Raw genomic sequence first — 24,423 nt, forward strand, 5'->3', positions numbered from 1 at the left:
GGAAGGATGTTGACTTGCTGGAACGAGTCCAGAGAAGAGCAACAAAGTTGGTGAGGGGTTTGGAACACAGCCCTGTGAGGAGAGGCTGAGGGAGCTGGGGTTGCTTAGCCTGGAGAAAAGGAGACTCAGGGGTGACCTTATTGCTCTCTACAACTACCTGAAGGGAGGTTGTAGACAGACGGATGTTGGTCTCTTCTCCCAGGCAGCCAGTACCAGAACAAGAGGACACAGTCTCAGGCTGCGCCAGGGGAGGTTCAGGCTAGATGTTAGGAAAAAGTTCTATACAGAAAGAGTGATTGCACATTGGAATGGGCTGCCTGGGGAGGTGGTGGAGTCACCATCACTGGAGGTTTTCAGGAGGAGACTTGATGGGGTGCTTGGTGCCGTGGGTTAGTTGTCTGGGTGGTGTTTGATTGGTTGATGGGTTGGATGTGGTGATCTTGAAGGTCTCTTCCAACCTGGTTTGTTCTATGTATTCTATTCTATGTATTCAAACCATTTTACAAAAGCCTTCAGATAAGATGGTTTCAACTAAGTAGTGAGGCATGTTCTTGTTTCCAGCACTGGTGTTATCGATGGAAGCAGCAGATGCTCATCTGTGTTAAGTCTTGATTTAAAGGCCCAGTAGTTGTTTAGAAAATAAGTTATCAACTGGAAGTCTCCAACAATAAAAAGAGCTGAAGGGAAAGGTCTTGTATCAAGCTGGGAGAGGTCTGTTACCAAACTAGCCACTAGACTACAGCAGTGCGTGTATGTAAGAGCTGCAAGGAAATCCTCATCCAAAATTGATCCAGAGCACTGACAGTAAAACCCTTCAACCCCTCCTCCACCCCCAGAAAGAAGGAGGTGGCATATTAGGGTTTACTGTTAGGCCACAGAGAGTCTTTCTCAGTTCCTTCCTAGGCACAACGTAGCGCAGACGAGAGGCAGCGCAGCGAGGCAGGATCGTAAACAGCCAGAGCCCATTACTGCTTCCAAGGCTCAAGTGCCACAGAAACCTGGAGACGTGAATCGGGATTAGGCTTCAGAACTTGCTGGAGTCTCTGTGGCTGGCACCCCCGGAGCCAGAAGCACAGAATGAATGGATCCCTCAGTGGTTTATAGTCATTAGGTGCATTTCTGAACCCGGTGCTTCCCTTGCTCCGCCTGCACTAATTGAGCACAATGCAAAGCACTGCTCTGAAACGCCAAATGGCAACTTTAACAACCTTATAAGGGAGCCAGCAATACAGATTAGGGTTGGTTTTTACTATTATTATTAAAGAAAGAATGAAAAAAAAAAAATAAAAAAAGAAAAGAAAAGACTGGCCTAACTTGTAGCTACACAAAACACAGAGAGCTGGAAAGTGTCCCAAATTGCTCCTTAAGTGTTGTTTTATTAGCCCGAGCCTCTTAATAAATGTATTGTAAATGAACTTACACTTGCTTGGGTTGATAGAAAGAAACAATTGAATCAGTGTTCTTACCACACTTACAATTTACTCCAGTTCTTCAGTTTTTTATCCTAGTTACAGGGTTTCCTCCGCTCGTTTACCTTAGCAACTGACATTTATTTGGCCCATAAATTACTCTAATGCAGTTTAGTGCCCTTCCATAAATTTTACAAACACGAGGCTTCCAGAGCACAGCCATGGATTAATTAAAGCCATGGCTACACAAATCTAACATTTCCTTTAACTTTTTGTTACTCACTGCTAATTCTGCAGAACATGGAGACAGACTGAGGCACTCCCTTCCCTCTCACCCAGTGTGTATTTAAGGTTTATATACACATACAAATGTGGGGGCTTTTTGTGTGTGTGTCTCATTGCCAGTGTGCCACAGCTAATAATATACAGACTTTGACAGGGGGAAAAAAAACCAACCAACAAAACTGTCTTCCAAGGACTTGGCATACTGAGCTACAAATTGCATCCTTTCATTAAGAGACAATTAATCCCAAGCAATTTCGACTTTACCACTGCTGCAAGACTTTCATTACTTAATTTACTTGTTAGAAACAGCTTTAACTATTTCTAACTCTAGATGTTGAAGTCTTTTAAGAGAGAGTAAAACTTGACACCCCTAATAAAGTTCAAGACATGTGAAAAAGGGGGCTTATTTCTTACAGGAACAAAAAAGGTTCGACCTACATATTGATAGACAGCCACGGTAAACATTCAGATAACTTTACAGTATTTTTCATGCCTAAGTTTAGTTTCTGAAGGGACAAATGAAGCTCTTGTGGTACCATAGAGGCATATGGACATTCAGTGAACACACTGAATAAAGATGCAATACATCCAGCAGCAGGCTACAGAACAATACAGAGAGACATGTACAGCATGTACATGACAACAGCATGTGGCATGCATTTCCTGTGCTGTTCAGCCCTGCTTCTCTCTTATTTGCACACATTTTGCAATCTCCTGTAGTTTCTACAGAGAATCCATATTGCAGTTGGGAAGAGCCACCCATTCAGGTGCTCTGCACCCTGCCCTGGGCTCGCTTGCCTCATACACAGCCCCCAGGCTCCCAACACACTAACCCACACCCAATATCTCACTGAATACTTGGCCAGACCACCCTGTGCAGGGAGCTGTTTGTTGTGTTGCAAGTAGAGGCTGAAGCTCCAGGGCTGTGTTTTAGCCTGCTCTGGTCGCTCACTCGCCACGACTGCAGAGACAGGTCTGCGAGTCCAGACTCTCACACACACACACAACATTCCCACTGCAGACAGCAGCAGGAAGCGCTGCTCACAGGCAAATATAAACTCCACACAGGCATTTAATCCAATGTGACATCTTTGTGAACAATTTAAGCTAACACAGCAGCACTTAGGCCACAGTAAAACCTTAGAGATATGATGAATAATTCTGAGGAGCGGTGCAGTCACTACCAGTGTTTGTTTTCTCAGTGGTCTTTATTAAACCAAATCGCTAGGATTAAAGCTACTACAACAAAAACTGGAGACAGACATGAGTGGGTTGACAGCTTCTCTGTTTGTTTAAGCTAGCCTTAGTGAGGAGACTCATGTTAAATATGACCAGAAATATATTTGTCATAACACAATTTCGGTTCTCAAGTATCTGGAACCAATTAACTTTGGGAAAGTTTCAAAAGGCCACCCAGTAATAAACACAAAATAATTTGTGTCTGCTGTCTTGTTTGTGATAATTTTTTTTATTGCTACCTCAGTTTCAGATGTCAGAGTAATGACTTCCACATTCTGATTAAAATGTGGATTGGATCCATATGGAAAAGATGCTCAAACCCATAAAAATCAAAAGAACTCCCTCATTTCTAACTTCTTATACACAGTGAAGTTTATGAAGACTAACAGTTTGACCATTCCCATTTTGAACTGGGACTCTTTTTATTACTATTAACGAGGGAATTAGGTATGTCATCAGAAAACTTATCTACTACATGGAAATGTCACCATCATCTGTTCTCATTAAGAGTCTTTAGCAAAAATATCATTTAACCCTTTAAATGATGTAACAGTTGCAACTGCCCAAACTCTTCCATTTACCATTATTTAGAATAGAATAGAATAGAATAGAATAGAATAGGACCAGGTTGGAAGAGACCTTCAAGATCATCACGTCCAACCCATCAACCAATCCAACCCACCTAAACAACTAACCCATGGCACCAAGCACCCCATCAAGTCTCCTCCTGAACACCTCCAGTGATGGTGACTCCACCACCTCCCCAGGCAAGCACAGGTTATTGTGATGAAGTAGTTCTACACTTTCAGCTATTTACAAGGAGGATTCCATACGCAGCATACTTATCTTCCCACTTAAAAGTATGCTGAGGAACTTGCTGAGACTCAAAAGCACTGCAAAAAGAAGCTCCTCCTCTTCTTAGTCACAAAGCCATCACCATTTCCATTCTTCCAGTATGAGAAAAGAGATTTCTTCAGCTGAAGATTTGTTTCTCGCTAGAGCAGAGTTACAGGCTGAACTGCTAATGACACTTAGGATTCTTTGAAATTACTCAGTATGTATTTTAAAATCAGTATAAAAGAACATGCATTTTGGCTTGTATCTTCTGTCACCAGGCCAAGTGCTTTTGAACTAGTGAGGAAAGAAGGGGAAGAGATCTGCTTTGTCTGACAACAAGCCGAAGTGAAATGACGGGGTCTTTGTTTCAAAGGTCTTACTAATCACATTGCCAAAGAGCTTCCCCATCTCCATCCACTGGAACAGAGATTTCTGTGTCTGTCAGAGACAGCCAGCCTCAGCTGAAGAGAGTACTTCCCACCATCTGTACACATGAACAAAGGATTCAGTAAAGTAAGCTATACCCTTCCTAGACATGCACCACCTTTGAGTAACTGGGTGCTAACAGCACACAGTTCGTGTCCAGAGATGCCACCAAATGCACTCCTAAGTACCAAATGCCACATGGCTTCCCTTCATTTTCTTTTACTGCTTGCCACAAGCTGCCTGGTTGTTTTACCTAAGGTAAAAGAATTAACATAGAGAAAATCCTGCTTATATATAGTTCAATTAATTATTGTATGGACAGCTAGGATAACAGGTAAGAGGATACACACCTAGCTGCAGTGAGAAGCAGAGTGATGTGCTTCAGCAAGCTCTGCGCCAGACTGCTTGGGGCCCAGCTGGTCAACTGATGAACCTCAGGAATGGTGTCTCAACTTAAGACACTGCAAAATAACCTCCTGCTGCTGCAGTTGAACTGCCCCAAGATACAAGACCTCCCCAGATGTAGATGTATGAAATCTTTAAACTCACACTCCAAAAGCAGAAGGAGAAACACCTGTATTGAACCCAAGAGCACCAAAATGGCCATACCAGCAGGTGCCCATGGCCTACCTAGCTCAGTTCCCTGTCTTTAACAAGCAGCAGTGAAAAATGCCTGAAAATACCACTCCTGTCATACATTTCAGCAAGCTACAGGGCAAAACTGCCAGAAGATGATACAGGAGCTTCACGTGAGATTGCCCTAACAGAATCTTTTCCCCCCAGTTTCTCCTGTTGCCCACAAGAAAGCTTTCAGCCTTCACAACATTCTGAGTCAATGAGGTTTGCATGTGCATCACTGTGTTTTGAACAGCTAACAATTTTCCTTGGCAGCCCTTCATTCTTGTATTACAAGTAAACAGTTCATGGCTATCCCCCTCTCTGTACAATTTTACATCCTTGTCTCCTGTTCCTCCTTGGTCATCCTCCCTCAGGCAAAGTTTAATTAGTTTAGCTCCTCCACTTACATGTGTTCTTCAACATATTTGCTTCTTTATTTTCCCACAAAGTAATTTTTATACTTCTATTACACTTCAAAGAGGACCAGAACTACAGACAGTAGTAAACCTGTCAGCACATCCATGATTTATATAGTGGCATGCTAATGATTTTCCTGGTTTATCTTCTATTCCTTTCCCAATCATTCTTATATTGAGGGGAATTGGAGGTGTTTAATGGCTGCAAGTGTTGAACTGACATTTTCCTCATAATTCCAGCTTCCTGTCCCTCTCAGTAATAATTCATATTCCAACAATGTGTATATAAAAATAAAGGATTTTTTTTCCCTATTTGCGCTGCATTAATGCCATCTCACCAGCAGAACATTGTCATGAGCAAGTCTCCAGTCTCCCTCGGTCCAGGAGAGATGTTGAGGTGCTGGAACGTGTCCAGAGAAGGGTAACAAGGCTGGGGAGAGGTCTGGAGCACAGCCCTGTGAGGAGAGGCTGAGGGAGCTGGGGTTGCTTAGCCTGGAGAAAAGGAGACTCAGGGGTGACCTTATTACTCTCCACAACTCCCTGAAGGGAGGTTGTAGACAGACGGATGTTGGTCTCTTCTCCCAGGCAGTCAGTACCAGAACAAGAGGACACAGTCTCAGGCTGCACCAGGGGAGGTTTAGGCTGGATGTTAGGAAGAAGTTCTATACAGAGAGAGTGATTGCACATTGGAATGGGCTGCCTGGGGAGGTGGTGGAGTCGCTGTCTTTGGAGGTGTTCAGAAGGAGACTTGATGGGGTGCTTGGTGCCATGGGTTAGTTGTTTAAGTGGTGTTGGATTGGTTGATGGGTTGGACACGATGATCTTGAAGGTCTCTTCCAACGTGGTTTATTCTATTCTAAGTTGCTTTGAGCTAATGATTTCAGTAAACCTCAAATTAGTTATTACCTGCTTTTGCTAAAGGTCATGATGCTCACTGACAGTCTGCTCTGCTGGCCTTTCTTCTGAACACAGTGGTAAAATCCTTGTAGCTGTATTTTCCTAATACCACTCACAGCACCCTTTCCTTCCAGCTGATAGCTGTTTGGGAACAATTTAGTGCACAGGCTGAAGGATTGCCACACTCCAGACCTGTGTTTGTGGTCTCCTTCCAGCCCTCCTTCCACATGAGAGGATATTGGTTAATACAAATCAGTTTGAATTTGTTTTAATTTGCTGCTCAAGCTACACATTGCAGGAATTCCATTCAGCAAGGTTCCAAAAGTAATCTTTCTAGCTGGACACACACTCTTTGCGTTGCCACATGCACAATACACAACCTACATCACACACAGGCTGGGATTCTGGGAGAGAAAAAACAGATATCTTTGCCAATTAGTAAGAGTTTCTTAACAAATCAGTGAGAGGTCTTACTGCACACTTTCTCAAACCAGAAGTGTCTTCAGCCCCTGGCACATCCAGGTTCATGAAAGGAGTGGAAGCAGGCAGTCCTGCAATGCAGTAAAAATCCTACTCAGGTTTTCTTACGTGAGGAGGGGGGAGGTGTCCCAGAGCTTTGTTATTTATGACCACGGCAAAGTTCTCCAGAAAGGCTCTTTACATCACTGAATTCCCATTACTTTTTGCTTTGCCCAAGGCCACTCACTTACTGTGATTTGCAAGCATTAGCAAACAATGCCTATATTCAAGCGCAGCGTATCCATTTCGACACAGAACGGTTGATATTGTACGCCGGAGTCATAGCTCAGGACTCAAGGGGCCAGTTTGAACAGCTTAACATGCTCAGGAACCTGGTTCATTTCCCAGCAGTCTTAATTAGGCTAAGAATTAGAGACATGGTGAACATCAAGGTTTAAATGTAAAGCAGAAAGGTCATTTCTTGGACAGCAGAGAATTTCAGTGTGTTAAAAGAACTGTTGTCACCAAAGACAACTGCATGTTCTTATATGGGAGAATGACCATAAGTTGTAAAGCTCCTTCTGGTTAATAAAAACATCCATAAGGGTGGGGGAAGGAAGGATAGAAAGGGAAAAAAGAAAGGAGAAAAAGGAGAACAGTGGAAAGAAAGCCAGCATGTGCACGCAGGCACACGTGTGTGTGTGATGGGAAGCAGGAAAGGGGATTCTTAAACAACAAAAAATGGCAGAACTATCTAAACTAGTGAATTTTTCAGATATTCATAGCACATACAATTTTTTATCCAGACTGAGTCAGCAGGCAGTGAGGCAGGAGTTCACACATACACACAGTGTGTATTTCCAACACAACTGCACAAGCATCCTCCCAACATTTCTGCAATGCAACTGACATTGAAAGACTTTTCAATCAACAACCACACCTGCAAAACACCACAGAAGCTTATGTAAATTAAATGCTGAAAGCAGCATTTTGCCTGAGGAACTGCACCACTAAGCCTGGATGGAAGAGACTGGAGCCACCAGATACTTTACCCACAGTTACTGACACAAATGATGTTATATAAATGGAAGTTGATAAGATGAGGATACGTGCAACTGAAAAAGAGTTCCTGATCATGGTGAAGTATGACCCCTACACTCTGACACTTACTCTTCCCTTCCACATCAGCCAGTGCTGGAGCCTGGGGATCATTCTGGTGCTCACCTGGACAGCCTGGCACTTCTTCATCCAGGACATCGCTCTGCAGCACAAGGAGATCAGGAGCCAGAAGCAGCAGCACAGCTCTAAAAAGATTTTTTTGCCTCTAGAAGAGGAGGCTCAGGGGAGACCTTATTGCTGTCTACAACTACCTGAAGGGAGGTTGTAGCCAGGTGGGGGTTGGTCTCTTCTCCCAGGCAACCAGCACCAGAACAAGAGGACACAGTCTCAAGCTGTGCCAGGGGAGGTTTAGGCTGGAGGTGAGGAGAAAGTTCTTCCCAGAAAGAGAGATTGGCCACTGGGATGTGCTGCCCAGGGAGGTGGAGGAGTCACCATCCCTGGAGGTGTTCAAAAAAGGATTGGATGTGGCACTTGAAGCCATGGTTTAGTTAGTCATGATATTTTGGGTGACAGGTTGGACTTGATGATCTCTGAGGTATTTCCCAACCCTATTGATTCTATGAGCTTCGTTAACACTTTCTTCAATTACATTTTGAAGGAGACTTAAACAAATTCTATCATGTGGAAAGAGCAGAGAAGATAGACAAGAAATACAGAATTAACCAGGTTGGAAAAGACCTTTGAGATCATCCAGTCCAACCTATCACCCAACACCATCTCATCACCTAAACCATGGCACCAAGCACCCCATCCAGTCTCTTTTTAAACACTTCCAGTGATGGTGACTCCACCACCTCCCTGGGCAGCACATTCCCATGGCCAATCTCTCTTTCTGTGGAGAATTTCTTCCTAACATCCAGCCTGAACCTCCCCTGGTACAGCTTGAGACTGTGTCCTCTTGTTCTGGTGCTGGTTGCCTGGGAGAAGAGACCAACATCCGTCTGTCTACAACCTCCCTTCAGGTAGTTTTAGAGAGCAATAAGGTCTCCCCTGAGCCTCCTCTTCTCCAGGCTAAGCAACCCCAGCTCCCTCAGCCTCTCCTCATAGGGCTGTGCTCCAGACCCCTCCCCAGCTTTGTTGCCCTTCTCTGGACACCTTCCAGCAACTCAACATCTTTCCTAAGCTGAGGGGCCCAGAACTGGACACAGGGCTCAAGGTCTCTGGATTTTCATGTAAAAATGCTCTTCAAGTCATTTTCCCTCCTGAAGACAGAACAGTCTTGAGGACAACACTAACTGTAAAGGTTCACATGGGAACAGGGCTTAAATCGGCATTAAAACAATTGTCTTAGGAAAACCAGGCAGCTTTGACAGAGCTGAAAAGAATTACTCTGTCTTCAGCTGCCTCCCCATTTACTAGATGTAGCTTGATACTTCAGAATTACTTCCTTCTGCCTCACCAAAATTTATCAGACTTCTACATTTGCTTCAGCAGTGTTTCCTCCTCAGAGCTCAGACTCAAGAAAGGATTTTTCTCCTTTCCCTTTTCCACCGCCGGTTTTGTTTCCAAAGTGCCCTGCCTTCCCTCCAGACTGACATTTACAAGCTGTGCTAGAAGCTGTCCTCCTCCGCTTTTGCAGCCTCATTAGAGGCATAAGGAGCACATCACAGAGACAAGATTGCAAATGAACCACCTCCCCCTGAATGCCAAACCAATGACTGTTTACATCATTAAAAAAACTTAGTCTCAGCACAGTTTACAAATCCACAGATCCTGTAAGGGCAGCGTGCAGTGAACTGAAGCAGCCACGTGAGGAGGTCTGCCTCACAAGGTTAACCTCACACAAGGTTATATCCACACACCAGCAATTCCATTAGGTCTGATTACAAGCATAAGGCAAAGTACCTCTTTGCAGCAAGGCTTTTCCATCATTTTTATATACAGCCACAGGACACATGTTTCAGACACGGGAAACACCACTCCAAAATGGAGAAGTGAAAATATAGACCCAGTTATTACTTCAGACTCTCTGTGCAGAGTTTCTGTTTAGCATCACAGCAACTGTGGCAAAGGGAAAGCTACCTGCAGTATTTTCCAAAGCAACTCACTTCTGGGCAGCCCATTCCAATGGGCAATCACTCCCTCTGTGTAGAACTTCTACACAGAACTTCTACTTCTTCTGCACAGAGAGAGTGATTGCCCATTGGAATGGGCTGCCCAGGGAGGTGGTGGAGTCACCATCACTGGAGGTGTTCAGGAGGAGACTTGATGGGGTGCTTGGTGCCATGGGTTAGTTGATTAGGTGGTGTTGGATGATAGGTTGGACTCAATGATCTTGAAGGTCTCTTCCAACCTGGTTTTTCTGTCCTATTCTGTACAGAAGGAGCTGCTTAGTGCTTTCACACCAAACTTTCTTTGCTCCCAAGCTTTCTGTGGGACCAGTATTTAAGCACTCAAACACATGACTGACTTGTATTTTGACAGCTTAGAGGTTTTTAAGGAAGCAAAATTATTTCTGGGCTAAAATTGTCGCTCTGTTTAATTATCATTACAGTGTAAATGACATCAGGAGCAACATCAGACTGTATCTGGCACTGGGACACTGGGAGGGGACACAGGTTATTAAAAGCATGAGGGATTCAATTTCAACTGAAACATTTGGAGCACAGGAAATATAATTAGATGTAGCATATATTGAAGTGGAAACAATGGATGCTCAGTGCACAGGCCAGCTCCATGGGAAGAGTGACACTGTCTTTGAAAAAAAATTCAATTACAAAATAATAGAAGAAAGAATCCAATCACAAGGCAGCAGGATGAGCTCACCCTCTGCAAGCTGCATTCTGCTCAGCACTGCTTCCAGTCGGGGTTATTTCGAACACAGAACTGAAACAAAGCAAAGCAAAAAGCAGGACCCCAAGGCTGGTTTTCAGAATGCTCCATCCACCCCAGAAATCACACAGAAACAGCCTGACAGCAGCTGCCATCCACACAGCAACCACAAGAATTAAGTAAGTGCCAACACCTCCAAAAAAATAAAGCTTTTTTTTCAATCTATGCATTAAAATGTCCCAGCTCTGCTAAAAGGCAGCAGAGAGACATTAATCCAAGTGGGTAATTAGATGTTCTAGCCAATACCCCTAGTGAACACCAATCCATAGATCTCTGACTACCTAACTTTTCCCATCTCCTTTATGCTCCAACAAGAAAGAGTCCCTCCAGCTTTGTGTATTCCTGGGAAATCTGGTACCAGGCAAGAGATCATTACAGCTGTGCCCTGAAACACTGAGAGCGTGCAGAGAGCCCAGCTCCCAGCTCAAGAACACTTTTCCTCCGTTCTTCACACCTCAGCTTACCATTTCAAAATGTAGATAGCAGAATCCACCAGGTTGGAAAAGACCTCAGAGATCATCAAGTCCAACTGATCACCTAACACCTCCTGACAACTAAACCATGGCTCCAAGTGCCACATCCAATCCCCTCTTGAACACCTCCAGGGACAGTGACTCCACCACCTCCCTGGGCAGCACATCCCAATGGCCAATTACTCTTTCTGGGAAGAACTTTCTCCTCACCTCCAGCCTAAACTTCCCCTGGCACAACTTGAGTCTCTGTCCTCTTGTTGTGGTGCTGGTTGCCTGGGAGAGGAGACCAACCCCCACCTGGCTACAACCTCCCTGCAGGTAGTTGTAGACAGCAAGAAGGTCTCCCTGAGCCTCCTCTTCTCCAGGCTAAACAACCCCAGCTCCCTCAGCCTCTCCTCACAGGGCTGTGCTCCAGACCCTTCCCAGCCTCACTGCCCTTCTTTGGACACCTTCAAGTCTCTCGATGTCCTTCTTAAACTGAGGGGCCCAGAACTGGACACAGACTCAAGGTGTGGCCTAACCAGTGCTGAGTCCAGGGGCACAATGACTTCCCTGCTCCTGCTGGCCACACTATTCCTGATGCAGGCCAGGATGCCATTGGCCTTCTTGGCCACCTGGGCACACTGCTGGCTCATGTTCAGCCAGCTGTCAACCAGTACCCCCTGGTCCCTTTCTGCCTGGCTGTTCTCCAGCCGCTCCAACCCCAGCCTGTAGCTCTGCGTGGGGTTGCTGTGACCAAAGTGCAGCACCCAGCACTTGGGATTTGTTAAATGCCATCCTGTTGGACTCTGCTTAGAAAGGAGGATAATCCCTGTGCTTCTTGAAGGTTTGAGAAGAAAAATGACTACCCAGCGATGTAAAGATGTGAAAGGAAAGATGACTGCCAAGATTGCTGTGAAGTAGGAAGAGTCTTGCTCTCACAAGCTTCCCCCCGAAGACCTCTGAAACCCTTTCCTTCCACCAGGAAAATCCTCAGTTTCCTTGAAATGCTACTGGCATTCAGCTGCTGGGAAGTCTTGACTTCTCTCTTGACCCATCTTTTTGATCTAGCATTTTGACACTTGTGTTACATGCACCAGAGATGGGTGTCTGAGAGCATTTCAGAACCTGAAATTACACATTACTTCCATCTCAATTACTAACAGCCAGGAGTGAGCTATAAGTCAGCTAGCTTTCCATAGCCCCTCATGTATCTCTGGTACAAAATTCTGCATAAGCTAGAAGCTTTAGCCAAGAAGAGGCAAGTCTCTAAACTGATTTGAGATACTGATACCTCTGCTAATTCTACGAAGGGAAATAAGTAGTAGTTCACTATAAAAGATCCTGCTGAAGGAGCATAAAGATAAGCATTGCTCTGAGCTTCTAACCAGAGACAGTAGAAAGTTCAAAAATGCAAAGCAGCTTTGCATGGAAAGCAAGAGACAGAACATGAAATGTTGTCCCCGACTCTCGCCACACGTCCCACTCTGAAGGGATGGATGAGGTTTCCCCAGGCTCCGATGCCAAAGCCAATTAGCCATGTCAATCCACAAGAGCACCAGCTGCCAGGACCTAACTTTATTACTGTATTACTTACAAGTGAAGACATCAGCAATGTTTAACTTCCCATGACTCCTGATCTTAAAACCCGCCTTTCACAGTTTCAGGGCGGGGGCAGTGACAGTGACCCTAAGTTTCAACCCTTTAAACTCATCACAGAGTGCCATGAATTGGCCATAATTTGATTATGCACAGCATTCTGTTGATCAAATCAGGCTGCATGATGCTCTACTCGAATGCAAGCAAGCCTTCAGCTCACTTCCCTCCTCGCAGGAGCTTTATATAATGTTTAGATTTCAAAGTAGCAATTTATCTCAGCATTGCCTGTTTCGCTTGCCAAGCTGCCTACCCCGCGGAACACGATCCCTGCCGAGTCTATAGTTTAGCCATTTATGGCATCTCCTGCTGAATTCCACAATGAAGCTTTTGGAAAGGGTCTTGAGCATTTGTTGTCTACAATAAAGCAGGTCCAAGTCTTTGATTATTTGGAAACATCTGCATTTAATTTCTAAGCAAGGAGCTTGGAAAAGTTGATCACACAATACACCTCCTCCCTGCACAGCCACCACAACGATCTCATGAAAGGGTAAAATTGTTCTGCTGCTGCTTAGGTGCTTGTGGAATAGAACTGAGCATCACTGTCAGGCACTACTTGCTTTTTAATAACTTCTGTATTCCTCCAAACTACTCAGAAAATTGTGCTCCTTTTCAAGTGGTCTCTGTTAACTTCATTGTCATCATACCTGAAACCCTTCTGCCTTTTTCTGCTACTGCATTGACACTTCCTTGACCACTTCAACACACAACTGGCACATGGTATTCACAGCATCTCTGCCAGCTGTCCTGTACCTGGCAAGGGGGTTGGACTCGGTCTCCAGAGGTGCCTTCCAACCCCTACCATTCTGTGATGCTGAGAGAATGAGACAAAAGCAGAAGTATGAGGCTGACAATAGCTCTAAGTCTTCTGAGAAGAGTAAGCAAACTTTCTTTTCCAAATTCTCACACACAACTGACTTTAGTTAGTTTCAATTTTGTACACCTAAGTACTGCAGCAAATAAGAAGCAGTGAGAGAGCTCAACATGAGCAAGAGCTCTCTCTCAATTATTGATCCTACCTGTCAAGAGCACAAACTAAACAAATTAGAATGAGTAATGAGTATATTCTAGTACCTGAGTTCACAGCCTGCTTTTTTCCTGTGCAGTTCTAGCCATTGTGTATCTCTCTGCTATAGAATAGAATAGAATAGAATAGAATAGAATAGAATAGAATAGAATAGAATAGACCAGACCAGACCAGGTTGGAAGAGACCTTCAAGATCATCAAGTCCAACCTACCATCCAACACCACCCAACCAACTAAATCATGCAACCAAGCACCCTATCAAGTCTCCTCCTGAACACCTCCAGTGATGGTCATGCAGACATTTCAGTCTGTAAGCCTTCATATCTCACTGTGAGTTTGCCTTTCTTTGAGACACTCCTGAAAGATAACTTCATCATTTGGGCCTTTATTTTGCAAATTAACCACAGTGCCATTAGTGCCCAAGTGCACAATCACATTAGCTCACAAGGGAGAAGTGGTCAAATGCATCTCACTAGAACCCAGTGCTTCTAAAACTTTTAACTATGCATTGGGTAAATCCATCCACTATTCTTCACTTTGGTTTGCCTCCATCTTTTCACAGAACCACAGAATACCTTTGGTTGGCAGAGACCTTCAAGATCATCCAGTCCAACTTTCGACCCAGCACAGCAGGGTCCGCACTAAATCACGTCCCTAAGCGCCAGGTCCACGCATCCTTTAAACACCTCCAGGGATAGGGATTCCACCACTTCCCTGGGCAGACCATTCCAATGTTTGAGAGCCCTTCCAGTGAAGGAGTACTTCCTAATATCCATCCTAAACCTCCTCTAGAGCAGCTTGAAACCATTTCCTCTAGTCCCATCACTTGCCACCGGGGAGAAGAGGCTATCCACCTCCTGGCTTCAGCTTCCCTTCAGGTAGCTGTAGAGAGCAATGAGGTCTCCCCTCAGCCTCCTTTTCCCTAGACCGAACAACCCCAGCTCCCTCAGATGCTCTTCTGTTTTGACCAACACAGAATGCTCACAATGGAGAAGAAAAGGAGCCAGCCCCTGCTTTGTCTATAAAATGTCAGTTTAGTTTAAACAGAAAACTTTGTTTGACAATAAATAAACTGTAGCCAAATATTCCTTGTTTGCCCCAAGGAATGGGGTGTGGTAAATACCTACTGCTTCAGAGAACTATCAAAGAAGAAGTGATGGTCATGAACTTCTTTTAGTCTAAAGGCTACTTCCAAATTAGTGTAGCATGGTTTACATCGTGTGGGTGACAATTTCACACAGTTGCTAAGCTATGGGAATGACAGACATGATCTTACAGCTAAACAGCACAGTGCTAAAACCAAACCAACCAACCAGACAGACAAAAAAGTGCCCTTGCAACTGAGCAACCCCCTCCAACTGGTATTATTCAGGTCATCCTCCCACACTGAAGTGCAGCTGGCACAAAGCACTTCTTGAAACAAGCATAACAACTCGGACACATTGGCAATTTTGTACAGAGAGTATCTGATAAGCTGGTGAGAGAAGTCCTTCAGGAATGCTCAGCGTCAGAGCATTTCTTGCTTTCAAACACCTCCTTCACAGTAGTACCAGCTGGCCCTTGGCATTAAAACTGCAAGATCAGCAAAAGCCCAGCTTAAAAGTAGACTTCTGTTGTTTGTTTTATTCCTCTTGCCATAGCAAGTCTTACTCTTCTTCCTTCTCTCCTCTGCACACCACCCCCACAGAGCACAAAACTGGAGGTGCAAAACTGGCATATATGGAGCTCGATCCTGGAGGGCCCTTGGCTTCCATCCTGTGAGCATGCTTTCTGTTGCACCCTATCTCCAGCAAGCTCGGTATCTGCTTTGCTGCCTGTGTGTGCCATGGATTACATGAGCCAACTGGCTCTGATTTCTGTTTTTAAATATCAGAAAGCGGTATTTTGACTCACTACAACTGCCATCCTGTTAGAAACTACACAAATATCTCGAGCTAAAGCTGACTGCCCAGTACTGGATACTCATTTCTCCATGTGATCCTCAGGGATTTCTTCTTGAGTCCAGGCTCCAGCATTTTTGCATGACCAAATATTTCAAGCACAACTTACAAGTGGCCTTCACACGGATTGAAATAAACAAAGATACAGCCAAAATTAACCCAGATTTAGTCTATTTATGCAACTGAAAAACAATTCAACTGTGAAACTGCTTGGACTACTTCAAAACTGCCAGAAATGTTGTGCTCAGCTGCATTATTTGCTCTCTGTCATGTACAGAAGCAGAGCATCACCCACTGGAATGTCTTTGATCAACTCGTTTGGTTCAGCGCTCATTGTGAACAGTATTCCTGAGCAGCTTCATTTCTTAGCTGGATGTGAAAGACAAGTGAAAAAAGAGAAGTGTTTCTGAACTAGCAGACATAGGGAAGGGAGGGAGCTGCTATGTCTGAAAGGAACATCAAGCAGGTAAGCAGGCCTACAGCTTCATTAGCAGGCTGTTACAGTGCACAGGGTCACAGCAGCTCTCAGAGGGGTTCCAAAAAACATCACAAGATTGGATGTACAAAATTTTGAAGGCCTTCCCTTACCTCACTCTTCTTACACCCTTGGCTGTCCTCTCAGCATTTCTTCTCACTGTCACCAGTCTAATGAAGGATCACTGTGTTGCACTGCATCTGCAAAGATGTACCCTTCCTCCCACACTTTGCTTTGAAGCTACTGATGACGTGCCTAGCTCCATACATCTTACTTTAAAACAGTATCTCCTCCTCTGTATATGAGGGCCTATGTACAGAAGTGGCAGAGGCACTCAGGAGCTCACACACAAAATGTTCAGATTTCTTTGTAGATCATATCCAGATGCAACTGCTGGCAACAATTTCTCCAACTCATGTGTCCAGATTTCTCTAATACCCTCTGTCTCACTTTCTGGGCTCTTGCTAAATTTCTCCTCACATTAATTGCAACAGAATTCATCCTTTCCCCACAAACCCATCCCTCCCTTTATCATCTATTCACTCTTTTAACCAGAACAGACTCCACATTTTCTCATCTTCCTTCCACTCATTACACCTGTAACCCTGCAACAAACCAATTCCCATTATATAACACTTGATGGGGTGCTTGGTGCCGTGGGTTAGTTGTTTGGGTGGTGTTGGATTGGTTGATGGGTTGGATGCGATGATCTTGAAGGTCTCTTCCAACCTGGTTTATTCTATGTATTCTATGTATTCTATATCAGCCCAGCTCAAGTCCCTTCATGTCTCTTGCCACAATAAAGCCTCATTTCTCATCTTTAGTTCTCTGTCTCCTTTTACTCCTATCTTTCTTGTTTTTCCAATTTATACTTTTCTACTCCCTAAAGTTCTCCCTAGGGCTGGGCCAGATTCCTACACATCTTCCTCACGTCACACTCAAGAACCTGTCTTCAACAGCACCACTCTGCCTTTTGCACCCAGATGCTTTGTCTCATGCTTGAGCTCAAGAAAAAATTGCTACTATCACCATTTCCCATTTTGTAAGTACAGCACCAGGCAGGAGAAGCCATGGCACAAAGTGAGGAAAGTCACCTAGTGATGCATCATTTGAATTTCAAACATAACACACAAAGAAACAGCCTTTTCTTTCTCTTTTTTATTAATCAAGGAAAAAACCTCCTTTTGCCATTCAGCATGGGCTAGGCTGACTGCCTCTCTGCTGCTGAATTTCAATGACAACACATCAGTTTTCCTAAAGTTCTGTTTCTCAGGAGCCTTATCAAATTTGCCCTTGTCAAGGTTGGCTTCTTCCTATCTGGCATATTGAAGGCAGTCTGTTTGTTTTGTCTATAATACACAAGAAAAAAGTTCCTAATCCAAACAAAATGTTTCTTTAGCTTAAAAGAAACAACTCAGCTGTTCACAATGACATATGCAGTAACTGGTTTGAAACATAAGAGACACAGGCCAGGGCAGTCATTACAATCATAGAATCAACAAGGTTGGAAACGACCTCAGAGATCATCAAGTCCAACCTGTCACCCAACACCTCAGGACTAACTAAACCATGGCTTCAAGTGCCTCATCCAATCCTTTTTTGAACACCTCATCTCCAGCTTAAACCTCCCCTGGCACAACTTGAGACTGTGTCCTCCTGTTCTGGTGCTGGGTGCCTGGGAGAAGAGACCAACCCCCACCTGTCTACAACCTCCTTTCAGGTAGTTTTACACAGCAAGAAGGTCTCCCCTGAGCCTCCTCTTCTCCAGGCTAAACAACCCCAGCTCCCTCAGCCTCTCCTCACAGGGCTTGTGCTCGAGACCTCTCCCCAGACCTATCACCTGCACTCACAAGCAGTCATTGTCATCTACTTTTCATGCTGAAAGTAACTGAAGAGACTACATTTCACTTTCTACCTTTTGCCAGATTTCTTGATTTCAAATTATCTATGAAGGACTATTTTACATATTCACTCTAAATAGATCTTAAGATCCCAGAAATTCTTGACTTTAACACATGCAATCCAAAACAGAACTTGAAAAGCTCCATGCTTGTGTGGTTCACAGCAGTGACTACTGCTACTCTGCTCTAGAGCATCACAGATATGTCAGGTCCCAGCCCCTAAGCAGTTAGAAATTGCCCACGTCTTCAACAATGTTAGGCTCACACAGACACTTTAACTGACTTGCAGTGAGAAGCTCAGAAGCTCATTTTAAACTCTGTGTGTCATAATTGAAACTCCAAATCTTTCATTCCTGTACTCATTTCTAGGTCTTACGAAATAATATTTAAAGCCAAAACCAAATTCTAGCCCTGAAGTACACTGTTGTATGGCTTCAGTTTTCAGTGTAACACAAAGGTAAGTCTAAGCAAGCATTTTTATTCAACTTTTGCACAGAGCATAGATAGTCTACATAGCTTCTTTTTAATCTTCTTTTATTGTGTAAGCAGCAGGGAAATGCAACTGAGGTGTTCAGGTTCACATAATCTATGCTCACTTCTTTACAATCAGCCAGGACACTTATTTGCATGTTTCCATTAGTTCCAGATTCAAAACCAATCAAAATGTCACCCTTAGAACAAAAGTCCTTAGGCCCAGCGCCTTTCACCTTCTGCTCCGTTCCACTCACTGAACTGAGGAACAGCAGCCGAGCACAAAGCTTTAGCACAGATTTCCCCCTGGCATTAAGCAAATTCATCTCTGAGGACGAGCTGTCACGTACTGCCAAGAGGACAGCAGCAATAACATTTTCTGATTTAAAAGCCCTAATATGGCCATAAAAATTCACTGCAGCACTATTCATGGTAAGTGGTTATAATAACCAATAAAGGTAATGACAATTACCTTCTGTCTGTCTAACTGGGCAAAGGCACACGTGAAGAATCACCCAAAAAGCCTCAATTATTGCTGCTCAGGCTGCAAAGCCACAGCACAGCAAAACGTGAGACTAAGCTAAGGAAATCATTTAGCTCAGTGAATCTCTTCATAGGTCCTGATGTGAGCTTTACAGAATATAAGGAGGAGTGTAATGGTTAACCTTGGCCAGCTTTCGAAATGGGGCATGCTGCAATCTAAAGATGACCAAAACAAATGTTTTAAAGCTTAGTAAATGTGTGAGTGAATCTTGTCAAAGCATAGAAAGCTCTCAGCCAAACACAAGGAACCTAAACAGGAAAACATTTACCGTGATTGCACAACTTGCTCAGGAGGTAAGTATGTCATGGCCAAGGGCAGTTTACAAAACAAACCCTGGTAGCCCTGAGATCACTGAATCCCTATGCTGATTATTTGGTGTGCCAAACACCACCCATCACGTGCAGCTGCCTCAGCTGCTTTGTCCCTTGTGACACCCTCCAACGTCACGCGAACTGCATGGCACCGCAGCTTAAGAACACAGCGACAGCTTGCTCAGAACTGGGGTACTCAGAGGTGTTGCTAGCTAATCACTCCTTTCACCCGTCTCTTGGAAAGTACATCCCAAGCTCTTCTGACTTCAAGGAAAAAGTCACACCTCAGAGGAATCAATTCTTGTTACCGTGCGGTACCGAGCGCCTGGCAACATCTAATTAATTCGATGTCAAGACAAGGATTTGTCCTCTCTTCAAGTCAGCTTAAAAAAGAAACTTTCTAAAGGAAAAAGAATCCTAGAGTAGAGGGTATAAGCAGCTGTGAAAGATGCAATGGGACTTCACAATAACAAACTTAATGGTAACCATTCACTTCTTCTCTTCTGAAGTCTGTAAGCCCCACACATGAGTCTGTAATCACAGAACGGTCAGGGTTCAAAGGGACCTCTGAAGATCATCTTGTCCAAGCCCCCTGTCAAAGGGCAGGTCACAGAGAAACACATCTAGATGGGTCTTGAAAATCTCCAGAGAAGGAGAATCTATAATCTCTCTGGGCAGCCTGTTCTAGCACTCCATCAACCTGACAGTACAGAAGATTTCCTCCTGTTGAGATGGAACTTCCTGTGTTTCAGTTTGTGTCTGTTGCTCCTCATCTTATCACAGGGCTCCACTGAGAAGAGCCTGTCCCCATCTCCACTTCCACCCTTCAGATATTTATAAACATTACTAAGATCTCCTCTCAGTCTTCTCTGTTCCAGACTAAACAGCCCCAGGTCTTTCAGCCCTTCCTCATGAGACAGATGTTCCAGTCCCTTACTCATCCTTGTAGCCCTCCACTGGACTGTCTCTGGTATATCCTTATCCCTCTTGAACTGGGAGGGGGCAGAACTGGCTGCAAGACTCCAGAGGTGGTCTGACGAGGGCAGAGGAATGACCAGCAGTCTATGAATACAGATTAACACAAGAAAATGTCTGCATGAAAGAAACTGTTGAACACCAGAATTTGAGAGAGAACTCTGTAACAAGTTTGACAAACACCTACAGGGAGTCTCCTGGATATTTACCTGGTAGCAAACATCTGCCTTCACCTGCCAAAAGCTCCCTCTCACACCAAGCCTTCAGAATTACAATAGTCTTTACAAGGACTTCACCAGGATGGAAGAGAAGTTGCCCATTTTGTCACCCCAACCAAAACATCACTGATACGAATTCACTACTGTTTCTCATTTGAATGTAATTATAAGGAATATGACACAACATTTAAACTGATCCAACCACATGGCAAAAATGTTTGCCCACACAACTGAGCTGACAGCAGTCTGAAAAACAATTCATTATGCAACTTGAGTATATGGTGCTGGATTCCTCCTCAGTCCAATGATTACCATTGAAGTACCAGATGTAGAGAAGACAACACTGCCCAGCTTCTTGTGGCTACAATACAATGGGCTTCCAGTAGAGGACAATGAACTACATTTCAGCCTCTACTTTACAGCTGCTTCTGGAAGACCTGCAGTAATCATTGGATCTTAAGGAAATTGTAATTGCCTAATAACACATCATTCTTAATTAAGAAGAAAAATCCTGTAACAATAGCAGAGGCAGCTCATCTCAGCATCAATCAGTTCTAAGCAAGACACATTTCCAATGGATCTTATGTACTTTTAATCTTGAAATAAAGGATGACTTACTTGGTTGGCCATGTAAATTGTGAGGAGACCTCTCCTATAAACAGAAATGATAAAATTAGTGAACTACTGATACTCTTTGCCATGCTGAAGAAAAATACTTTTAACCATTGAGACTATTTTAAAAGAGAGTTTAAACAGCAGATTATTGATGAAGGATGAATCACTACCATGCTATAGAAAAACAAGTATGAAACCAAAACTAGCCCTTTGCTGGCATGGCAGCCAAAGCAGTGAGGGATTACAAGAACTAAGCTGTATTTAGAATTTGCTACTGCACACATCCTGAAGTTTTCCTGAAGGGGCAAGGCACAGATCACAGTATAAAACCCTCTACACAAGCTGGTGACCTGAGCACAGTCAAAGCCTATGTTAAATGACAAGGCTTGACAGGATGCTTGGTGCCATGGTTTAGTTGATTAGGTGGTGCTGGATGATAGGTTGGACATGATGATCTTGAAGGTCTCTTCCAACCTGGTCTATTCTGTTCTATTCTATTCTAAATTGTGAATTTACAGAGAAATAACTGTGTGCAAGCTTCTGTTTTGTGGCCACTGCTATGCAACTCAAGGTGCCTTAGCCCTTCTGCTTATGTCATCATTACAAATGTTTTCTACTGAGACTAATGCAGAAATCTTGGGTCACACTAGTGTACCCTGCCTTTTCTAGCTGAGTCACAACACCAACAGTGGCCTGGTACAGCAGCCACCATTTTCTCTTCTAACCTTTATGGGTTTTGTTTCGTTCCCTCTCTCTCCCCTGTTCTTGGATCTGTCCCTGTGACTCAGCCCCCAGGTCACACTGCTGTTTAGATAGGGTAAGTACAAATCTGAGCTCACACTTTCACACTTCTGCTGATGCTACTGCAGCACCAGACCAAAACTGAACTTGACTGTGAATGTGTGAGCTGCTATAGTAACAGATGTCACTGTACTACTCTGGGTCCAGATGTCCTTTCTGTACATCATTCCCAAGTCATCACTGGCCTTGAAAAGGAGAAAAACCCTTACCACTGCTGCTTTATTTTGCCGTCAATTCCTTCCTCCTCTTCTGCAAAGATTAGCTTAGAGACTACAGCCAAAGGCTGGAAAACTCAGTGTCAGTGTTGCTTACTGGAAATCTGTTCTTGACTTCTGGGTTTTACTGCTAGCCTTTCAGTATCTGGCATTTCTCTTACTGCCCCCACTGCTACTACACACAGAACTGGAAAATAACACAGCTGGGAGCAAGTGTGTAACCATTAAAGTTTCTCAATATGGAAAGGAGTTTATAACCTGATCTCATTTTTGTTTCCACATCATTCCTGGTTTATATTGCTACTACCTCACAGAAGGTCCAGCCCAGGTTTGTATAACCCATTTTGTCATCTGACTTTAAGCTTTCACACAATCACAGAATCAACCAGGCTGGAATTGATCTCCAAGATCATCAAGTCCAACTGATCACCCAACCCTAACTAATCAACTAGACCCTGGCACTAAGTGCCTCATCCAGGCTTCTCTTGAACACCCCCAGGGATGTCAAACCCACCCCCACCCCGGGCAGCCCACTCCAATGGGCAATCACTCAAGAGAATGGTATTTCAAGGGAATATATTGCACACTTTCAAGCATTAAACACACACACACAAATGTATGTATGTCCAGTATTTTATGGCCCAGAATCTAGGTGTTTATAACTTTACCAAGCCGTGCATCCAGATCAAAGTTTTTCATAGCACTTGAGCTTAAGTGCTTTCACAACACAAGCAGTTTGTGAGAAGCAACAGTATACAAATAGAATAGAATAGAATAGAATAGAATAGAATAGAATAGAGCAAGTTGGAAAAGACCTGAGAGATCAAGTCCAACCTGTCACCCAGCACCATCTAATCAACTAAACCATGGCACCAAGTGCCTCATCCAGGCTCTTCTTAAACACTTCCAGTGATGGTGAATCCACCACCTCCCTGGGCAGCACATTCCAAAGGCCAATCTCTCTTTCTGGGAAGAATTTCTTCCTAACATCCAGCCTAAACCTCCCCCGGTGCAGCTTGAGACTGTGTCCTCTTGTTCTGGTGCTGGTTGCTTGGGAGAAGAGACCAACCCCCACCTGGCTACAACCTCCCTTCAGGGAGTTGGAGAGAGCAAGAAGGTCTCCCCTGAGCCTCCTCTTCTCCAGGCTAAGCAACCCCAGCTCCCTCAGCCTCTCCTCATAGGACTGTGCTCCAGACCCCTCCCCAGCTTTGTTGCCCTTCTCTGGACACATTTCAGCATCTCGATGTCCTTCTTAAATTGAGGAGCCCAGAACTGGACACAGGACTAAAGGTGTGGCCTGACCAGTGCTGAGCACAGGGGCACAATGACCTCCCTGCTCTTGCTGGCCACACTGTTCCTGATGCAGGCCAGGATGCCAATGGCCCTCTTGGCCACCTGGGCACACTGCTGGCTCATGTTCAGCCAGTTGTCAACCAGTACCCCCAGGTCCCTCTCAGCCTGACTGCTCTCTAGCCACTCTGACCCCAGCCTGTAGCTCTGCATGGGGTTGCTGTGGCCAATGTGTAGAACCCGGCACTTGGATGTGTTCAGTCTCCTGCCCTTGGACTCTGCCCATCTGTCCAGCCTGGCAAGGTCCCTCTGCAGAGCCCTCGCTACACCACCCTGAGTTCCACAAGTTGCTCTCTGTTCACAGGGAAGATTCAAACTTGGTTTAAATTCAAAACTTTAACAAGATTTTTGCTAGTTGGGTTTTGCTTTGGTGGTTGGGGTTTATTTCTTTGAAAAGAGGGAGAGTTACAAACCTGCTCTTTGGAAACCTCCTCTACCTACTAACTCTCTCAACTATAAGCAATAAGACTCTAACACAGGAATCTAAGAGAAAAAGCAAAAAAGCTGAAGATGTGGTGAGGATGCTGCACACAGGAAACAAAAAGACAACCTCCAGGGAACAGGGTCTGTGATTGTTAAAGCAAACAAACCTCGACTACTTGTAATAAAGCATCAAAACACTGCACAATGTTTTTGACCAGGAAGGGGTGAAAATTCACCCCATGTAATATATGAACTAACTCCCAAGCTGGCAAACAGTCACAGAGCCTTGCAGCCAGTTTGCTCAGTCAAAAAAGTATAATACAGGTGTCCTGATCCTTCCAATTTCCAAACTGGCAGCCACTACAGCTCTGTGCACTGTAAATGTTATTTCAGTTTGTTCTCATGAGGAAAAATGCTGAATATGTCACAGTTGGGGGATTTTTTTATTATTATTTTTTACCCCATTACTATGAGAAGTTTAGGATAAACACCCAAACACTCAGCTGTTTGCA

At 44.2% G+C, this 24,423-nt stretch overlaps 1 protein-coding gene across 1 annotated transcript in view; it reads right to left on the bottom strand.

Moving 5' to 3' along the window:
• The window catches only part of TMEM135 (transmembrane protein 135), a 188,592-nt gene that overhangs the window by 122,664 nt on the left and 41,505 nt on the right, over positions 1-24,423 (bottom strand). The window contains exon 4 of the mRNA XM_009901512.2: positions 21,126-21,159. Coding sequence (XP_009899814.1) covers positions 21,126-21,159 — 34 coding nt within the window. The remainder of the gene's footprint in view (positions 1-21,125; positions 21,160-24,423) is intronic.

Source organism: Dryobates pubescens, chromosome 10 (assembly GCF_014839835.1).
Source record: "Dryobates pubescens isolate bDryPub1 chromosome 10, bDryPub1.pri, whole genome shotgun sequence".
NCBI classification, from domain to species: domain Eukaryota; kingdom Metazoa; phylum Chordata; class Aves; order Piciformes; family Picidae; genus Dryobates; species Dryobates pubescens.